This window comes from Siphateles boraxobius, unplaced genomic scaffold (genome assembly GCF_051911475.1).
Source record: "Siphateles boraxobius isolate OS27281-9 unplaced genomic scaffold, OSU_SipBor_1 14, whole genome shotgun sequence".
Taxonomy (NCBI): Eukaryota; Metazoa; Chordata; class Actinopteri; order Cypriniformes; family Leuciscidae; genus Siphateles; species Siphateles boraxobius.
This window is the reverse complement of record NW_027508744.1, coordinates 325,260-346,316: the sequence shown is the minus strand read 5'-3', so window position 1 is coordinate 346,316 and position 21,057 is coordinate 325,260. Positions and strand designations below refer to the sequence as shown.

At 41.0% G+C, this 21,057-nt stretch overlaps 2 protein-coding genes across 3 annotated transcripts; both read right to left on the bottom strand.

Annotated features, from left to right (window-relative positions):
- Positions 1–1,768: 1,768 nt before the first annotated feature.
- Positions 1,769–11,290, bottom strand: LOC143738197 (glutathione S-transferase A-like). Of its 2 annotated transcripts, XR_013203846.1 has the most exons (7): positions 11,024–11,290; positions 10,821–10,886; positions 5,531–5,636; positions 4,238–4,356; positions 2,877–2,965; positions 2,153–2,612; positions 1,769–1,918 (listed from the first exon to the last, which is right to left on the bottom strand). XR_013203846.1 is itself a non-coding variant. In XM_077230222.1 (6 exons), the coding sequence occupies exons 1-6, from the start codon at positions 11,189–11,191 to the stop codon at positions 2,480–2,482; spliced, it is 681 nt and encodes a 226-aa protein (XP_077086337.1). In that variant the 5' UTR covers positions 11,192–11,290; the 3' UTR covers positions 2,069–2,479. The 2 variants fall into 2 exon arrangements, 1 of the variants encoding a protein (XP_077086337.1); XM_077230222.1 differs by lacking the exon at positions 1,769–1,918 and having other exon boundaries at positions 2,069–2,612.
- Positions 11,291–13,576: 2,286 nt separating this feature from the next.
- LOC143738196 (glutathione S-transferase A-like) lies at positions 13,577–20,920 on the bottom strand. The gene is made up of 6 exons (XM_077230220.1): positions 20,643–20,920; positions 20,433–20,498; positions 18,534–18,639; positions 17,853–17,971; positions 14,307–14,395; positions 13,577–14,122 (listed from the first exon to the last, which is right to left on the bottom strand). Exons 1-6 carry the CDS (start codon positions 20,808–20,810, stop codon positions 13,990–13,992), a joined length of 681 nt encoding a protein of 226 aa, XP_077086335.1. The 5' UTR covers positions 20,811–20,920; the 3' UTR covers positions 13,577–13,989.
- Positions 20,921–21,057: the final 137 nt, after the last annotated feature.

The following is a 21,057-nucleotide window of genomic DNA, read 5'->3' as shown; positions in this document are numbered from 1 at the left end:
GGCTCGCTCGCGGTGAAAACGGCGAAGCGAGCCCGCAGTGCGTAGAGACCCAGGTCGTCACATTCCGGGCATCCGCCCTTGGTCAAAGCAGCTTCTGCGTGGTCTCGGCCCAGGCAGCGAGCGCAGATGATGTGACGATCCCCGTCTGGAAGAAGGTCTCTGCACGACCCGCAGGAAGGCATTTGGAACAACGCCTCAGAAAATTGCTCTTTTACAAATGTCGCGGGGCGAACAGATGTAAATACTTGCGTGTAGCGCGCCGGATGGCTCAGTAGGATGGCGTTCGAAGGCGGCTGAAGATGCCGACGTCCTCGTAGCAATCCCGCTGGTACGCTTTTCCACGGCGGCGAAGGCTTTCAATAATCCGGAGGATTCAGCGAAGAAGGTGTTCGCTGAAGGAGATTAAATCTAAAGAACTCTCATGACGGGGCGCCCAATATATAGCTCTTGGCCACGCCCATCTGGCGGGCTCTGACGCGCGCGGGCGCGAGGCGCGCTCATTGGTCGCGCATTCAGAGTCGCCCCGTCATTGGTTCGAGCAAGTTGCCGCAGCACAGCCAATGACCGAGCTCCTTAGCTCATTGCTGTCTGCTGTGCAGCTGCAATGCGTTTTACATAAAGACCTCAATATTCTTGAGAAAAGGAGTTTTCCCATAGTGTAAGCTTCTTACGCAATAGGAGAGACCTCTCGAAAGGGAACTGCTCATTCACTTCATTCAGGATAATCATGACTGTGTTCATGTGGAAGAAACCGCTTTTATATCTCAGATTTCTGTTTCTGTGTTTCATTAAAGGCGATTTTGCAGTAAAATGCGCATTTGCTCCTCAGTTCTTTTAAAAGTATTTTATTCAAACATTAAAACCCTCTGAATTTCTGATCTGTCAAGTTTTAGCTGCACACAAGTATTATAGTGTGATTTAAATTTTTTGCAACCAAATAAGAATTTTCTGGGAACTTTCTTGTACTTTTGTTTGTAATTAAAAACGAACTTTCCCAGAACCTTGCAGGAAGTTTTTTGTGATAACCTAAGAAGAACATAACATTCTCTAATGGTTATCTTTTATTTTTATAACCATAAAATAACCATTCCGGAATACGTGTGTTAGTTTAAATTTCACCGAGTTTGTATTCCTTTTACCAGTTTCCTTTGTTCCTAGTTTCCCGCCAGTCAGAGCTCTGAAATTAGTTTATAGCATTTAATAAAATGTAGAAATTAGATCCGTCAAAACATGTTATGACCAGATAATTCCTAATTATTAACCTAGATAGATAATAACTGTAGCTAAAATGTTAAGCCAGGATTAAGCGTATAGCGTGAAAACTAAAGCACAGAAAGACGCGCGCGCACTCGCATAATTCATAAATTAAACTTACTTTAGACATTAGTTATCGATCTCTTTATTGAATAATTACTTACAATGAATAAAGATATTAGAGTAACCACAATTTCTGAGAGATCTGATACGCCTAATTGAAGAGTTTGAAGTTTTTATTCTGATATCCTACTTTTAAAAAAATGAAAGAAATGACTTAATGTCTGTGAATAATTCAGATTTTGAAAACCATAGATTTTTTTAAAGTCATTGTTATTTGGTGCAGAGGAAATGTAAAATCTTGGTATCCCTGTGCAAATCTTACATATTAAAGGACAAATTTAATATTATTTAATCTTTCATATGGTTGATGTGCTCTGATTATTTTCATGAATTCAACAATAAATCAAGATAGCCTACGATTTGTATAATGATTATAGGCGTCCCATATCAGTTGGATCGACTTACTTTTTATTTGATGTACGAATATGAAAGAATAAACATGATAAATATGAAAAATAATGTGCATGAACTAATGCTTGCTTTTATAAAACACTGCGAAGATGTGAAATGTAATTGTTTAATTGAAAAATGTGGGCCAGATCTGGGCAGACATCATGGTGCTGTCTAAGAATGAATCAGTTAAAATGTAAACAATTAAGATCCCATTTCAAACGACTTATATTTTGTGCTAATAATTTAAAACTGAACCATATTTTTATTTCTTGTAATGATGGAAAATATTTTCCGCAGCTTGATTGAACAAGACAAAACTTTATTAATCCCAAACAACAGACAGCAAACATAGTGTCGGCCCAGATCCGGCACACATTGTTGCTGTCTGGTATTAATGTGCCATTACAGAAAATAACAAGCTTCATCTTTAGAAACGGTTCAAAATAAAGTTCACAAATGAAGCGGCCTGACAGAAGAGATGCTGAACACATCAGACAAATGAAAGCTGCAGCGAGGTGAACAAGACAAGAGTTGTGATTTAACAGTTGTAGGTGTGAATGTAATAGGAAGAGAGACTTCTGAAACATTTCTTGCATAAAGGACTGTTAGAAAACATCACATGCAATTCCTGAATACATCAAAGCTGAACTTTATGCAATATTAATCTGATTCTGAAGATCCAGAGGTGTTGAAGACGTCTGGATGTTCCTCACAGGTTCTTCAGTGTATCCTCACCCTCGGGTTTCTCCAGCCATTCCAGAGGCCAGCTGGCTTTAATACTGGGACGCTCCTTCACCATTTCATAATACTCCATCAGTCTGGGACATTTCTCTTTAGGACAACTGTTAACCAGTCAAACAGATCAAACATTAAACCAGTCAAAAATTAAACCAGTCAAACAGATCAAACATTAAACCAGTCAAACAGATCAAACATTAAACCAGTCAAACATTAAACCAGTCAAACATTAAACCGGTCAAACATTAAACCAGTCAAACAGATCAAACATTAAACCAGTCAAACGTTAAACCAGTCAAACAGATCAAACATTAACCTGACATTATGATTAATCATGCTATCTAAGGAGGATTGATGGATTCACTCACTGAAGTCGTGGGAAATATGCGATGACGGGGAAACAAACCACGTCCGCCATGGTGAAGTTCTTGCCGGCGAGGAACGAGCCTTTACCCATCTGACCAACACAAGAGACCGAGTTTATTAGCACGACAAATAAGGGTTCAAATTCAATGGCCAAATGTTAATGAAGTGAATAGTTATGGCTATAGTTATCCTCTATTTATGGCATTTATAATGCTATTAATTTCAATAAGAACGAATGAAAGAGGCAGCGAATCAGGTTTGTTGTATTATATCATTTAGCTAATGTTCCTCTCCATGATATTTCTTCAGAACATGACAGGTGTGTGTTGCGCTAAAGTTTGACCTCGTCATGTGATTCACGGGATCGTTTTGTGAGATCGTGAGACTATCGATTAGGGCTGCCCGCTAATAATCGACTAGAAGAGGCTAGTCGAACAAAAATTGTATTAGTCGGTTAGTGGAAGAAAAAACAAAACCTCATGGCGAAGTTGCGTAATCCGTGAGGGACAGATCGTTAACGGCGAGTACTTGTGTTAATTACAAATCCAAACGTTTGCATATCATCCATCGACCTTAAATATGGCTTAATATTTAAAACATGCAAGTAGTAGCAACTTTACATGGCCGGTCACTATAATGCTAACCTAGATAAATGTGCTCTAGCCGATGGTTAGGCTCATACCCAAGTGTGGAAGATATTAGCGCTCTTACTGCACGACACGTGCATTTCACTTACAATACTCTCTTATATCAAGAGTAGCCTAGAACATCACTGGAAATTGACTAATTTTATTTGTGTGCACTCACAATAACTAAATGTGCTTTAGTAAAATAAAGAAAACAATCAGGATGTGCTTTCTGCCCACTCGGTCTCTGTGAACTTGAGCGCGTAAAAAAAAGGATCCAAAACTCAGTGAGAACTTCTCACAGACGTGAGAAATATATCTATCGAAAGCTTGAAATGTCTATATTTAAATGAACCAATTCCAATAGAAAACAAATATTCTTAGATTATGTTATGAAACATGCATTTAGGTCGTGCACTAATGTGGAGAATCATCACTGCAGCCGAAAACATAGAAAACACGAGTTTATCAATAATTTATTAAAATGTTCAGACAGTCTCCCATTCATAATCATTACTTTTGCTGTTACGCTGTGGCTTTATGCTCGAGCAATTAATGGCTCATAATTAAGATTTGGCTTATTAATATACATGATTAGTCGACTAATTGCTTAAATGAACGACTACTAGGCGACTAGAAAAATCTTTAGTCGAGGGCAGCCCTACTAGCGATGGAGTCACAGAATTCGATTATCGGCCGATACTGATTGATCGGAGCATCCCTGTTTAAAACACAACCTTCTCCAAGTATCCGTCCCACAGTTTGAGCTCGGTGACGAGACTCTCTCTGTTCCTCTTCAGGGCCGATTCGTGCCGCTCAGCTTCCGGGATGTACCACTCGTAGAAGGCCACGTCATCTGCACACACAAGAGTTCAACAGGAGATAACCGGCTGACCGTGTCCGCTCAGTGTGAAACAAAACCGCTAACCACTTCAACCACTAGTAGGCGCTGTCGGACATCGAGTGCAAGAACCATAACAGCACGCTTTTTATTTCTTAATGCAAACCGCGAGCAAAGAGAGCATGTGACAGGAGGACGATGAAGGCGAATAAACTACATGAATTACTATTATTAACACTTTTTGACCAGATCGGTGAAGATCTAAGTGATGCAAGTACAGATCCATTATTATTCTTGTTGTTGGCGTAAGGGTTTGGGCCCGTTATCGCTGCTTGCAGCTATATTTATTAATATTTTGATATTTATTAATATTTTGATGCTTTCCTGCGTTTACATATGTAAGAAGTTCTTATGTTCAGTAAAACACTTAGATCACTTGTTTGAAGGTTTCTGGACTGTAAATAAAAAGGCTGCCATGTTTCCAAATGCAATAAATAATTTCTGATTGCTTTGAGATATTAACACAAACTGCGGCCCAGATGCAGTTATCGACTGTGAACAAGCCCAAACTTGATATAATTTATGACCTGTCATTCACTTTATACTAGCCGTCATGTCAAACATTAATAATAACCAAATAAATCAATTTATTGCATCACTTTTCTAAGGTTTTCTCAGCAGTGTTGTAACATAACCTCCAAACATGATCAAAATCTATTCTCTTCCAATTTTTCAAAAATGAAAAATAAAATGTATTTAAAAAAACAAAGGAGACCATGTTTTTTGATTCCTTGTTTTGTTTTTTTACCAAAATTACATATTTAGAAAAAATTATTCATGCCTTAAAATATCTTTACTGTAACTCGACACTCTAGCCTCATTTAGTATACGTGGTTCTATGAATATACAAATCAGCCCCGCCTCCACTCACTCAGAGATCCACTAATGTTGTGTGTCCATTTATGTGTTATTTATCCTTTATGCTAAATACAAAATTAATCATGTTATTTGAATGTTTTTACATGCCAGAGACATAATGGTTGCTAACATCAGCCTGTTAATTAATATACACTTGTCATGAACTATTTATTTTTTTGTCATTGTAAACCGGTAACATAACTGTGTGCTTGAGTAACTCTGGTATTATTGGGACAGCTTTAAATGTACATGAATTATTTAAATCACTTACACATTTTCTGCTGCAGGTTGTTGGTCTCAAACATGCGCTGGTAGACGAGCGCCTGTTCTGCTGGATCCTCTGGGATCAGACGGGCTCCTTGAGACTTGAACGCACTCTAGAAACCAGAAACATTTATCTTGTTTTTCTTATTTATATTTGTCTCCGATGTGATTCTCATCTTTATGTTTGGATCTGTTTGGAGCAATTGTTATAACTACTCTTCCTTGAAAAGAATGGATTCAATTTCAAAAGCAAATGCTGAACAATTATTTGAAGGTTGAGCTGCGTGCTCATTGGCTACTGATACAGCAGGAACCAATTAGCTTTGCCCTATAGAGAATGGTGTGATTGCAGACCCACCGGTCTGTGCCATATAGTGCCAAATTGATAGAGTTTAATGACAGAACTTTGTATAACACAAACTTGCAATATAAGCAAATAAACGTGGAAAGTCTACATTGGAACTTTTAAATCAATATCTATTCTAAACTGGAATAAAATATCACTTAATTTAATGCTCTTAGCTTTTCTTAAACCCTTGAAAACTAGTACAAAGTGATTATTTGTAACTCACCTTTCCCAGTTTGATAGACAATATTAATATCATTGTTGTTTATTTGGACTGTAATCCTGTGATGTCGCAGACTAAAATTTAGTGCACTGTTTGTATAAAACCGGAGGACACATTAAATCACAGATTTTTTTTTGTGCGTCATAATTTGCATTCTTTTGCGAGCAAACTCGTATAAAAGTTTTTCTGGGGAATGCAAAAGTTATGAATACACGCAATAATATTGAAATATGTATGTTTATTTTTGTGAACAGCTCTTAACATCTAGCATGAAAGCCCATTTTCGCCACATAAGAAAAAAACATAACATTTGTCATAATTATGACAAAAAAAATATTTTTTTATTTTTTTATCTGGGGTTTCTCTGACTGTTGTTTGTGCAAATACACCAAACAGCAGTTCAGAGTGTTCGATGATCTTGGAGACCCTAAATGGAGTTCTGTATGGGGCTCCAGTGGGGGACTCCATAGTTCTACTGGGAGACTTCAATGCGCATGTGGGCAATGATGGAGATACCTGGAGAGGCGTGATTGGGAGGAACGGCACCCCTGATCTGAACCCGAGTGGGTGTTTGTTGTTAAACTTCTGTGCTAGTCATGGATTGTCAATAACGAACACCATGTTCGAACATAAGGATGCTTATAAGTGTACGTGGTACCAGAGTACCCTAGGCCAAAGATCGATGATCGATTTTGTAATCGTTTCATCTGATTTTACCTGAGAAAGGGGCGGAGCTGTCAACTGATCACCATCTGGTGGTGAGTTGGGTCAGGGGGTGGGCGAAGAATCTACACAGACCCGGTAATCCCAAACGGGTAGTGCGGATGAACTGGGAACGTCTGGAGGAGGCCCCTGTCCGCAAAATCTTCAACTCACACCTCCGGCAGAGCTTTTCTGGCATCCCTGTGGAGGTTGGGGACATTGAACCTGAGTGGGCAATGTTCAAAGCTTCTATTACTGAAGCCGCAGCGGGTAGCTGTAGTCTCAAGGTCTTATGTGCCTCAAGCGGCGGTAGTGGACACCGTGGTGGACACCGGTGGTCAGGGAAGTCGTCCAACTGAAGAAGGAGGCCTTCCACGATTTGCTGTCTCGGAGGACTACGGAGGCGGTTGCAAGGTACCGACAGGCCCGAAGGGCTGCAGCCTCTGCTGTGGCAGATGCAAAGAAACGTGTGCGGGAGAGGTTCGGAGAAAAAATGGAGAAGGACTTTCGGTCGGCACCAAAGTGCTTCTGGAGAACTGTCCGCCACCTCAGGAGGGGAAAGCAGGAAACCATCCAAGCTGTGTACAGTAAGGATGGGACTCTGTTGACCTCAACTGAGGAGGTAATTGGACAGTGGAAGGAACACTTTGAAGAACTCCTAAATCTGACTGACACGCCCTCTCTAGTAGAGGCAGAGTTGGAGGCTGATGGGGGATTCACATCAATTTCCCTGGTGGAAGTCATGGAGGTAGTCAAACAACTCCACAGTGGCAAAGTCCCAGGGATTGATGAGATCCGCCCAGAAATGCTAAAACCTTTGGGTGTGGAGGGGCTGTCTTGGATGATACGTCTCTTTAACATTGCGTGGAAGTCGGGTACAGTGCCCAAGGAGTGGCAGACTGGGGTGGTGGTTCCCTTGTTCAAAAAGGGGAACCAGAGAGTGTGTGCCAATTACAGGGGTATCACACTTCTTGGCCTCCCTGGTAGAGTCTACTCCAAGGTGCTGGAAAGGAGGGTTCGACCGATAGTCGAACCTCGGATTGAAGAGGAACAATGCGGTTTTCGTCCTGGCCGTGGAACAACGGACCAGCTCTTTACTCTCACAAGGATCCTGGAGTGGGCTTGGGAGTATGCACATCCAGTCTACATGTGTTTTGTAGATCTGAAGAAGGCGTATGACCAGGTCCCCCGGGAGATACTGGGTGAGGTGCTGTGGGAGTATGGGGTGAGGGGATCCCTTCTCAGGGCTATCCAATCCCTGTACATTTAACGTGAAAGCTGTGTCCGAGTATTCGGCTGAAAGTCAGACTCCTACCAGCTGAGGGTTGGCCTTCGCCAGGGCTGCGCTTTGTCACCAATCCTGTTTGTGATATTCATGGACAGGATGTCAAGGCGTAGTCGTGGTGAGGAGGGGTTGCGGTTCGGTGGGCTCAGGATCTCTGCTTTTGGCGGATGATGTGGTCCTGATGGTATCATCTGTCCGTGACCTTCAGCTCTCACTGGATCGGTTCGCAGCAGAGTGTGAAGCGGCTGGGATGAGGATTAGCACCTCTAAATCTGAGGCCATGTTTCTCAGCAGGAAACCGGTGGAGTGTCAACTCCACGGTAGAGAATGAGTCCGTACCCTAAGTGAAGGAAAACTGAAACTGCGCTAGTTAAAATTACAAATGATTTACTTTTAGCTTCTGACCAAGGCTGTGTTCAAGTACCTCTGGGTATTGTTCATGAGTGAGGGGAGACTGGAGCAGGAGATTGGCCGGGGAATATGAGCAGCGGGGGCGGTATTGCACTCGCTTTACCGCACCGTTGTGACGAAAAGACAGCGGAGCCGTAAGGCAAAGCTCTCGATCTACTGGTCAATTTTCGTTCCTACCCTCACCTATGGTCATGAAGGCTGGGTCACGAAAGAATGAACGACCTCGCGGGTACAACCGGCCGAAATGGGTTTCCTCAGGCGGGTTGGATGGTGTCTCCCTTAGAGATAGGGTGAGAAGCTCAGCCATCCGCGAGGAGCTCAGAGTAGACCCGCTGCTCCTTTGCGTCGAAAGGAGCCAGTTGAGGTGGTTTGGGCATCTGGTACGGATGCCTCCTGGACCCCTCCCTAGGGAGGTGTTCCAGGCAGGTCTAGCAGGGAGGAGACCTCGGGGATGACCCAGGACTAGGTGGAGAGATTATATCTCCACAATGACCTGGGAATGCCTTGGGATCCCCCAGTCAGAGCTGGTTAATGTGGCTCGGGAAAGAGAAGTTTGGGGTACCCTGCTGGAGCTGCTGCCCCCACGACCCGACCCCGGATAAGTGGATGAAGATGGATGGATGGAGATGAAAAGTCGAAACTTTGAATTACATTTTCATGACAAAAAGTTGAAATTGACAAACACAAAGATTTCAATTATGATTTAGTATGTCATAATCAGGGCTGGACTGGCCATGAGCATACTGGGCACTTTCCCAGTGGGCTGAAGGTTTTTTCGGGCCGATACATCTCATACTTTTAAAAGAATATATATATTTTTTTTTTGTCTGAACAGCCCATAAAACTTGTACATCGGCGACCCATTCATTTAGTTTTGCTTAATTGGCATTTAATACGGTGTAATGCATCAGACAAAAAAAAGTAAGTGTAGGTTTTTTTTTCTTTCTTACAGACCGACCCATGAAACGCGTAGATCAACGGCCCATTGGTTCTCTTCTTGATTGACACTGGGCGGGTCCAATCACATCTTTAAACACCTCCCCCTCTGGGCTCTGCACAACCGTGCAGTGTCAGTGTGTATCTGTCAAAATAGTCAAGAGATGGAGAAGAAATGCAAGTAATCTGCAGAAAAAAAGCGTGAAAAAAAGAAACAGGCCCTTCAAGTGTCTGATGAGGATATTGAGGAGGATAAGATATTGAGGAGGAGAGAGATGAGTGAGCGTAGAGAACTGTGGTAAGCAGAACTAGGCTACTTTCATAACACTTAGGCTATGAGTGAGGAACCCATCACCCAGTTACGCATTATTTCCAATCTGCAAATTTGACGATTACGCATTATTTCCACATCTGCAAATTTGACGATTACGCATTCTACTACAATTGTAATGAGACGCGTTTGTAAACCATGTTTTCCGTCAAAATAAAAGATCATGCGTTTATCTCTTTCAATTATAGAAATCAGTACAAAACCAATTATGAAAATTGCTTTTATTTTTCAGTGAATTTATTTTACAATATATGGCTATTACTGTCATTGGATTAATATTATAACTAGTATTATGTAGTAGTGTAATGTAGACAGATACTATATCACAACTAAAAGAGTTTTAAGTTTTTCTTTTTTAAATCTGCACACTGAATATGGGTTGGAGCTCTTAATTTTGAGCTCTCAAAGTGCACCAGATTGATGAATTTAACATTAAAAAGCACAACATTTTCTTACGGGGGAGCATGCCCCCCAACCCCCCTGGAGGGACAGAGGTCCACTCACCACAGATTTACCAAAAATCCTGTGTCAAACACTGGTATTGCTATGCCGATGCAGCTTATAGCTTGTTTTAGGATTCATCACTGTGGAGTATAGTTCAATTGTATTTTATAATTAGTATTTATATTTTATCTGTTAACTCTTATTCAATCCTACTCACTTATTGCATGGCATTAGTGGTTTTAATAGGAGTAGGTATACATAGCCTTATCAAGTGCAAAGATCGATTGTGTTTATGATCATATGTAGTGGGCCAGTCTGGGCCAAAATGCCAGGGCAGATTTTTGTCCAAGTCCAGCCCTGGTCATAATTATGACTTTTATATCATAACTTTAGTCATTAAGACATACCAATGTATTATTCTGTGGCGGGAATGGGCTCTCGTGGCGAGTTCAGTCACGTTTAATCTCCCCGCATTTGGCAGGTGAATACCCCCCCCTTTTTTGGTGCTGCATCTTTTCTTATTCACAAGATTTATAAAACTTTTGTATTGTGTTTGAAAAAATTAGTCACAGGTGTATTTCTACGAGCGCTTAAGGAACTGTTTATGACACTGATTTACCTCCAGATACAGACACGCGGCGAAAGACTCGTTCACGATGAGGTCTCCGTGCTTGAATGTTGGAAGCTGCAAAATAAATAAATGTGCAATGTTCAAAAAATGTTTTGGTAAATGTCGTGTCTCTTTATTAAAGTTGCATTTGAAGTAAACAAGTAATGCAATCACCAGAAACCCCACTCAACAGGCGTCGGTCTGAGACGCACCTGAACTCTGGGGTTGAGCGCCTTCACTTCTGCACACTGATGCTCTTTCTTGTCAAACGACAAATGTTTGTGTTTGTATCCCTGCAGTTTCTTCTCCTCCAGCGCGATCATGACCCTCCAGCACGGCGGAGAGCCGGAGCCCCAGTAAAGCATCATATTCTGCGCCATAATGTCGAGCTTAATCAGAAATGTTGTTGCAGATTTTGTTGCGTTTCGAGGTGTGGGCGTGGCCTGTTCGCAAGTTCAAGGAGCATGCGCAGTCTACGCTCGTGTGAAGACCGAAGCAGCCTGAAGATGACGTTGGTAGGCTACTTAAAGGAATAGTTCACCCAAAAATTTATATAATCCCATAATTTACTCACACAAAAGCCATCCTAGGTGTATATGACTTATTTTTACATAACTTTAGTGTGTTGCTAAAAGTATGTCTTTATAATGGCAATGAATGGTAACTGAGATTTTGAAGCTCCAAAAAGCGCATCTATCCATCATGAAAGTAATCAATATCAATACGACTCGTGCATTAATAAATGCCTTCTGAAGCGAAGAAAAATATCCATTTAAAACTTTATAAACTATAATTACTGTAATTGGCAAATCGAGTCAACTATCAGTTAATGATTAAACTAAGTGCATGCAACTGATATTAATTTAAAATATCTATAGCTTCCTATAAGCATATAGTGCATAAAACAAATTAAACATAATTTATTTCACTTGATAAATTGCTAATTAATTAATATTAATAATAGCATGTTAAGTGAATTGAAAACCCTTTTTAATAACTGAAATATTTGGACATTTAACACTTTTTAACACTATCACCAAATGTTCATTTACTTATAATTGTTCGTTAACACTTTACAAAAAGGTCCTATTTTGAGTTTATGCATGAACTTATTAACAAATGTTGTAAAGTGTTATATTTCAAAGTAAAGGAAGTTTTGTTTAAATGTAGTAACAAAGAGTTAAATGTCAAAATATTTCAGTTATTTAAAGAATGTAATGATGTTCAATTAGCAAGAAAAAAACGATTAGCATATAGTGTAAATAGCTACTGTATATGTTTTTTAAATAGTATTTCGCTGTCATTCCTACTGTTGACTCTTATCAGCCTGAAGAAGTCCACATGATAACCTGAAGATATGATAACCACATGATGATGAAGATAACCTGATCTGAAGCTGAAACTGCTCAGTCACTTCATGCAGGATCATCATGACTGTGTTCTTGTGGAAGAAACCGCTTTTATATCTCAGATTTCTGTTTCATTAAAGGCGATTTTGCAGTAAAATGGCATTTGCTCCTCAGTTCTTTTAAAAGTATTTTATTCAAACATTAAAATCCTCTGATTTTCTGATCTGTCAAGTTTTAGCTGCACACAAGAATTATTGTGTGATTTAAATTTTTTGCAACCAAATAAGAATTTTCTGGGAACTTTCTTGTACTTTTTTTGTTGGTTTTTTTGGCCTAACTAAAAACGAACTTTCCCAGAACGTTGCAGGAAGTTTTTTGTAATAACCTAAGAAGAACATAACATTCTCTAATGGTTATGTTTTATTTTTATAACCATAAAATAACCATTCCGGAATACGTGTGTTAGTTTAAATTTCACGGAGTTTGTATTCCTTTTACCGGTTTCCTTTGTTCCTAGTTTCCCGCCAGTCAGAGCTCTGAAATTAGTTTATAGCATTTAATAAAATGTAGAAATTATATCCGTCAAAACATGTTATGACCAGATAATTCCTAATTATTAACCTAGATAGATAATAACTGTAGCTAAAATGTTAAGCCAGGATTAAGCGTATAGCGTGAAAACTAAAGCACAGAAAGACGCGCGCGCACTCGCATAATTCATATATTAAACTTAGTTTAGACATTAGTTATCGATCTCTTTATTGAATAATTACTTACAATGAATATAGATGCGAGTAACTACGATGTCGGAGAGATTTGATACGTCTAATTGAAGAGTTTGAGGTTTTTATTCTGATATCCTACTTTTAAAAAAATTTAAGAAATGACTTAATGTCTGTGAATACATTTCATGTTTTGAAAACCATATATTTTGTTTAAGGCATTATTATTTGGTGCAGAGGAAATGTAAAATCTTGGTATCCCTGTTAAAATCTTACATATTAATGGACAAATTTAATCTTATTTAATCTTTCATATGGTTGATGTGCTCTGATTATTTTCATAAATTCAAGAAGAAAATTTTCTATAATGATTATAAGCGTCCCATACCGGTTGGATTGACTTCCTTTTCAATAAACATGATAAATATGAAAAATAACGTGCATGAACCAATGCTTGCTTTTATAAAACACTGCGAAAATGTGAAATGAAATCATTTAATTGAAACCCAGACAGCAACAGTGTCGGCCAGATGTGGGCCGGATCTGGGCAGACATCATGGTGCTGTCTGGGAATGAATCAGTTAAAATGTAAACAATTAAGATCCCATTTCAAACGACTTATATTTTGTGCTAATCATTTAAAACTGAATCATATTTTTTATTTCTTGTAATGATGGAAAATATTTTCCGCAGCTTGATTGAACGAGACAAAACTTTATTAATCCCAAACAACAGACAGCAAACATAGTGTCGGCCCAGATCCGGCACACATTGTTGCTGTCTGGTATTAATCTGCCATTACAGAAAATAACAAGCTTCATCTTTAGAAACGGTTCAAAATAAAGTTCACAAATGAAGCGGCCTGACAGAAGAGATGCTGAACACATCAGACAAATGAAAGCTGCAGCGAGGTGAACAAGACAAGAGTTGTGATTTAACAGTTGTAGGTGTGAATGTAATAGGAAGAGAGACTTCTGAAACATTTCTTGCATAAAGGACTGTTAGAAAACATCACATGCAATTGCTGAATACATCAAAGCTGAACTTTATGCAATATTAATCTGATTCTGTGAAGATCCAGAGGTGTTGAAGACGTCTGGATGTTCCTCACAGGTTCTTCAGTGTATCCTCACCCTCGGGTTTCTCCAGCCATTCCAGAGGCCAGCTGGCTTTAATACTGGGACGCTCCTTCACCATTTCATAATACTCCATCAGTCTGGGACATTTCTCTTTAGGACAACTGTTAACCAGTCAAACAGATCAAACATTAAACCAGTCAAACAGATCAAACATTAAACCGATCAAACAGATCAAACATTAAACCAGTCAAACAGATCAAACATTAAACCAGTCAAACAGAACAAACATTAACCTGACATTATGATTAATCATGCTGTCTAAGGAGGATTGATGGATTCACTCACTGAAGTCGTGGGAAAAATGCAATAACGGGGAAACAAACCACGTCCGCCATGGTGAAGTTCTTGCCGGCGAGGAACGAGCCTTTACCCATCTGACCAACACAAGAGACCGAGTTTATTAGCACGACAAATAAGGGTTCAAATTCAATGGCCAAATGTTAATGAAGTGAATAGTTATGGCAATAGTTATCCTCTATTTATGGCATTTATAATGCTATTAATTTCAATAAGAACGAATGAAAGAGGCACCGAATCAGGTTTGTTGTATTATATCATTTAGCTAATGTTCCTCTCCATGATATTTCTTCAGAACATGACAGGTGTGTGTTGCGCTAAAGTTTGACCTCGTCATGTGATTCACGGGATCGTTTTGTGAGATCGTGAGACTATCGATTAGGGCTGCCCGCTAATAATCGACTAGAAGAGGCTAGTCGAACAAAAATTGTATTAGTCGGTTAGTGGAAGAAAAAACAAAACCTCATGGCGAAGTTGCGTAATCCGTGAGGGACAGATCGTTAATGGCGAGTACTTGTGTTAATTACAAATCCAAACGTTTGCCTCTCCGGGAACTATCACCTTACTATGGTGGAGAGGTATGCGTGCCCCTGTGAGCCTGGAGGCTGTGTTGTCTGGAACCTAGTGCTCCTGGTAGGGTCTCCCAAGGCAAAGTGGTTCCGTCTGGAGCCAGGCCCAGAGGGAGGGCTCGCGCCTGGTGGGCGAGTTTGCCTGTGAGCCAGGCTGGGCACAGCCCGAAAAAGCAACATGGCACCCCTCTCTCCATCCTTTGGACCCACAATCCATAGGAGGATCCACAGGGGTCGGGGGCCACGACGGACCAGACCCGGGCGGCAGAGGCTGGCTCTGGGGACGTGGAACATCACCTCTCTGTGGGGGAAGGAGCCAGAACTTGTGCGGGTTAGATCTGGTGGGGCTGACCTCCACACACAGTCTCGATTCTGGAACCGTACTCCTTGATAGGGGATGGACTCTATTCTTCTCTGGAGTTGTTCAGGGCGTGAGGGGCACTGGGAGACTTCAACACTCATGTGGGCAATGATGGAGATACCTGGAAAGGCGTGATTGGGAGGAACGCCCCCCCTTATCTGAACCCGAGTGGGTGTTTGATGTTAGTGCTAGTCATGGATTGTTTATAACGAACACCATGTTTGAACATAAGGATGCTCATAAGTATATGTGGTACTAGAGTATCCTAGACCGAAGATCGATGATCAATTTTGTAATCGTTTCATCTGATTTGAGGCCGCATGTTTTGGACACTCGGGTGAAGAGAGGGGCGGAGCTGTCAACTGATCACCATCTGGTGGGGAGTTGGGTCAGTTGGGTCAAGAAGGAGGCCTTCCGGGATTTGTTGTTTCGGAGGACTCCGGAGGCGGTTGCAAGGTACCGATAGGCTCCATCTCCATTTGGAGAAGACATGGAGAAGGACTTTCGGTCGGCACCTCAGGAGCGGGGGAAGCGGGGAACCATCCAAGCTGTCCATCCAAGAGGAACACTTTGAGGAACTCCTAAATCCAACTGACACGCCCTCTCTAATAGAGGCAGAGTTGAAGGTTGATGGGGGATTCTCGTCAATTTCCCTGGTGGAAGTCATGGAGGTAGTCAGACAACTCCAGTGGCAAAGCCCCAGCGATTGATGAGATCCGCACAGAAATGCTGAGGGCTTTGGGTGTGGAGGGGCTGTCTTGGATGACACGTCTCTTTAACATTGCGTGGAAGTCGGGTACAGTGCCCAAGGAGTGGCAGACTGACCAGGTCCCCCGGGAGATACTGTGGGAGGTGCTGCGGGAGTATGGGGTGAGGGCTATCTTAGGGCTATTGAATACTCTGCAGTAAGTTGGACTCTTTCCAGGTGAGGGTTGGCCTTCGCCAGGGTTGCGCTTTGTCACCAATCCTGTTTGTAATTTTCAAGGCGTAGTCGTGGTGAGGAGGGGTTGCGGTTCGGTGGGCTTAGGATCTCGTCATTGCTTTTTGCGGATGATGTGGTCCTGATGGTATCATCTGTCCGTGACCTACAGCTCTCACTGGTTCGGTTCGCAGCAGAGTGTGAAGCGGCTGGGATGAGGATTAGCACCTCTAAATCTGAAGCCATGGTTCTCAGCAGGAAACTGGTGGAGTTCCAACTCCAGGTAGGGAATGAGTCCTTACCCCAAGTGAAAGAGTTCAAGTACCTCGGGGTCTTGTTCACGAGTGAGGGGAGACTGGAGATTTGCCTGAGAATCGGAGCGGTACTGCATTTGCTTTACCGCACCGTTGTGACGAAAAGAGAGCTGAGCTGTAAGGCAAAGCTCCCGATCTACCGATCAATTTTCGTTCCTACCCTCACCTACGGTCATGAAGGCTGGGTCACGACAGAAAGAACGAGATTGCGAGTACAAGTGGCCGAAATGGGTTTCCTCAGGCGGGGTGGATGGTGTCTCCCTTAGAGATAGGGTGAGAAGCTCAGCCATCCGCAAGGAGCTCAGAGTAGAGCCGCTGCTCCTTTGCGTCGAAAGGAGCCAGTTGAGGTGGTTTGGGCATCTGGTAAGGATGCCTCTTGACGCCTCCCTATGGAGGTGTTCCAGGAACGTCTAGCTGGGAGGAGACCTCGGGGAAGACCCAGGACTAGGTGGAGAGATTGTATATCCACACTGGCCCGGGAACGCCTCGGGATCCCCCAGTCAGAGCTGGTCAATGTGGCTTGGGAAAGAGAAGTTTGGGGTACCCTGCTGGAGCTGCTGCCCCCACGACCCGACCCCGGATAAGCGGATGAAGATGGATGGATGGAACGTTTGCATATCATCCATCGTCCTTAAATATGGCTTAATATTTAAAACATGTAAGTAGTAGCAACTTTACATGGCCGGTCACTATAATGCTAACCTAGATAAATGTGCTCTAGCCGATGGTTAGGCTCATACCTAAGTGTGGAAGCTATTAGCGCTCTTACTGCACGACACGTGCATTTCACTTACAATACTCTCTTATATCAAGAGTAGCCTAGAACATCACTGGAAATTGACTAATTTTATTTGTGTGCACTCACAATAACTAAATGTGCTTTAGTAAAATAAAGAAAACAATCAGGATGTGCTTTCTGCCCACTCGGTCTCTGTGAACTTGAGCGCGTAAAAAAAAGGATCCAAAACTCAGTGAGAACTTCTCACAGACGTGAGAAATATATCTATCGAAAGCTTGAAATGTCTATATTTAAATGAACATGAAACATATGAAACATACATTTAGGTGCGTGCACTAATGTGTCGAGATTCACACAAGTTTATCAATAATTTATTAAAATGTTCAGACAGTCTCCCATTCATAATCATTACTTTTGCTGTTACGCTGTGGCTTTATGCGTGAGCAATTAAAGGCTCACAATTATGATTTGGCATATTAATATACATGATTAATGGACTAATTGCTTAAATGAACGACTACTAGGCGACTAGAAAAATCTTTAGTCGAGGGCAGCCCTACTAGCGATGGAGTCACAGAATTAGATTATCGGCCGATACTGATTGATCGGAGCATCCCTGTTTAAAACACAACCTTCTCCAAGTATCCGTCCCACAGTTTGAGCTCGGTGACGAGACTCTCTCTGTTCCTCTTCAGGGCCGATTCGTGCCGCTCAGCTTCCGGGATGTACCACTCGTAGAAGGCCACGTCATCTGCACACACAAGAGTTCAACAGGAGATAACCGGCTGACCATGTGTCCGCTCAGTGTGAAACAAAACCGCTAACCACTTCAACCACTAGTAGGCGCTGTCGGACATCATCGAGTGCAAGAACAATAACAGCACGCTTTTTTTTTCTTAATGCAAACCGTGAGCAAAGAGAGCATGTGATTGACTATTTTTGACCAGATACGTGAATATCTAAGTAATGCAAGTGATGCCAAACACACAGATTGTAACTCTTTCCCCGCCAGATTTCCAGCAACCCGTGTTTCCACTGTTATACTGTAGGGGGCGCTATTACACATCATCTGAAAGACTTCTGAATCTCAGGATCAAAACACAGGTGAAATGAGTGATAGAAGCATTACTGACACACATGTAAATTATAACGTGATCATCAAACAGCTGTAAATCAAAACTGCCGAACGTTTCTGAATGAAATGCTGAACCCATGAAGAGGAAATGGCTGTGAAGCTTTAGGGGAGTTAACCGACTAGGAGAAATCAGTCGTCATGCAGCTTTAAATGTACATTCATGATTAAAATCACTTACACATTTTCTGCTGCAGGTTGTTGGTCTCAAACATGCGCTGGTAGACGAGCGCCTGTTCTGCTGGATCCTCTGGGATCAGACGGGCTCCTTGAGACTTGAACGCACTCTAGAAACCAGAAACATTTCTTTTATATTTTTCTTGGAGTTTTATGTAAAAAAAATGTCCATGTGTAACTATTCTAAGATGGTAATGAAGAAAAGCCAAGTCATCGAAGCACAAAAACCTTCCCATCAAGTACAGAACTTTCTACTGCCAATACACACATACACGACAATATATAGCATACATGAATTACCCGTAGCAGATTTACACAGGTGGAGCTGGGGAAGAAGGAGGGTTTCTGAAAGCGCTGCAACTGCTACAGCAAATGCTGACTAGTATATGAAGGTTGAGCTGCGAGCTCATTGGCTACTGATACAGCAGGAACCAATCAACTGTGCCCTATAGAGAATGATGTGATTGCAAGTATATTGAATTACGGACCGTTCAGCCTGCGCAATCTAGAGTTTCATGACTGTTTTCATGCACTGTGTTTGCATAAAACTGAGAAAAAAAACAATCTATTCACCTATTTTTTTGTCGTCATGTTTTGTTACAGAGCCCCTAAACTGACATAGTAATGCAAAAATGGGAGTTATATTTTAATGTCCTTCACAAAACGGGTTCCACAAGAAAATTTGCGTTCGCTCACAAAACCTTTGCGTTCTTTTGTGAGGGAACGGATGCAAAAGTTTCTCAGGGGAACGCAAAAGTTTTATGAATACATGCAATAATATTGAAATATTTTTTTGTTTGATTTTTGTGAATGGCCCTTAATTATTTAGTATGAAAGCCCATTTTCACCACATAAAAAAACAAATAAAAATATGACATAAAAATCCATAATGATGACATACTAGTCCAAGATTATGAGATGAAAAGTCAAAACTTTGACTTGCATTTTCATAATAATGACATTTTGAAATTGACATACTAAGCAGAAATCATGGCATGAAGTCATAACTATGACATTAAAAGCCAAAATTATGACTACAAGTCAAAATTATGGCATACAAATTAAGTTATGATTTTTACTTTTTATCTCAATTTTGAGATCATTAATTATGTCATAAGTATGCATGTCTCTTTTTTAGTATATTATTTTCTTATTCATAAGAATTATAACACTTTTGTACTGTGTTTGTTAAAATTATTCACAGGTGTATTTCTACGAGCGCTTAACCCTTTAAGCGCCAAAGTCGCAAAATTGCGACAAGACGTCATACTTAAATAAAACAGGCTGTAGATCCTAATATGGTGTAATATCTAATTTGTATTCCCTACCACTAGATGGCAGACATGTAATACTTCGATTCAAGATCAAAATGACGTCATGTTCCTATTCAAAGTGTTGGAGGAAACAGTATGCCTGTTAACAGCATGTAAATAAATTCCGACATCAATTCAATATCTACTATTTCCTGAATATTACTGATGAACTGATCAAAAAGTAGGCTACTGTTCACATGTGTTTTACTACTATATAGTATAGTAATAATCTAGTACTTTCTCCTGTTATTGTGGGTTTCCTCTTTTCTCATCGTTTGGAATGAGGATTAAAAAATAAATAAAACATGAAAATAAGTTCAAACATCAGTTCAATATATACTATTTCCTGAATATTATGAAATTCAAGAGGGCCGCCCCTGATGACGTCATGATATGCAAATTAGATGAGTATATTTACACCCCACATAAACTTTCAGTCATCCCCAACATTTTTCTAATTTACAGTAGATCTCTATCTTTAAGCCCTTTCAAGCCACAAGCTTTTGAAATTTTGATGTCAAAATCCAGCATTTTTTCAAAAAAACCTTGGCGCCTAAAGAGTTAAGGAACTGTTTATGACACTGATTTACCTCCAGATACAGACACGCGGCGAAAGACTCGTTCACGATGAGGTCTCCGTGCTTGAAAGTTGGAACCTGCAAAAAATAATAATAATAAAATTGCAATATTATAACAAAAGTTAGTCAATTGTTTTGTCTCTTTATTAAAGTTGCATTTGTAGTAAACACGTAATGCAATCACCAGAAAGCCCACTCAACAGGCGTCGGTCTGAGACGCACCTGAACTCTGGGGTTGAGCGCCTTCACTTCTGCACACTGATGCTCTTTCTTGTCAAACGACAAATGTTTGTGTTTGTATCCCTGCAGTTTCTTCTCCTCCAGCGCGATCATGACCCTCCAGCACGGCGGAGAGCCGGAGCACCAGTAAAGCATCATATTCTGCGCCATGACTGTTAATGTCGAGTTTATTCGGGAAATTATGCTGTTTCTGAGCGGACACCAGATTTCGCAGCGTCACATACTTGGCGTTCGAGTCTGACGTGACATCACGTGGTCCTGGCTTGTTTGCAGGGCCAATGAGCATGCGCAGTTTACATGCTCGGTCTGAAGATGTCGCATCGCATTTCACTGAACATAATTATTCAAATTTAATTTATCACCCAAAAAAGAATGCTTTTGTTATGCCACCTAAAAA

Bases quoted from the DNA above. Each gene is read 5' to 3' on its own strand.
- LOC143738197 (XM_077230222.1), bottom strand. From the start codon at position 11,191: ATGGCGCAGAATATGATGCTTTACTGGGGCTCCGGCTCTCCGCCGTGC. The intron at 4,357-5,530 runs GTAAGTGATTTA...TTGTGTGTGCAG, and splicing joins CAACCTGCAGCAGAAAATGT to ATGACGTGGCCTTCTACGAG. The intron at 2,966-4,237 runs GTTGTGTTTTAA...TGTGTTGGTCAG, and splicing joins GGGACGGATACTTGGAGAAG to ATGGGTAAAGGCTCGTTCCT.
- LOC143738196 (XM_077230220.1), bottom strand. From the start codon at position 20,810: ATGGCGCAGAATATGATGCTTTACTGGTGCTCCGGCTCTCCGCCGTGC. The intron at 20,499-20,642 runs GTGCGTCTCAGA...TATTTTTTGCAG, and splicing joins CGCTCAACCCCAGAGTTCAG to GTTCCAACTTTCAAGCACGG. The intron at 14,123-14,306 runs GTGAGTGAATCC...ACTGGTTAACAG, and splicing joins GCATTTTTCCCACGACTTCA to TTGTCCTAAAGAGAAATGTC.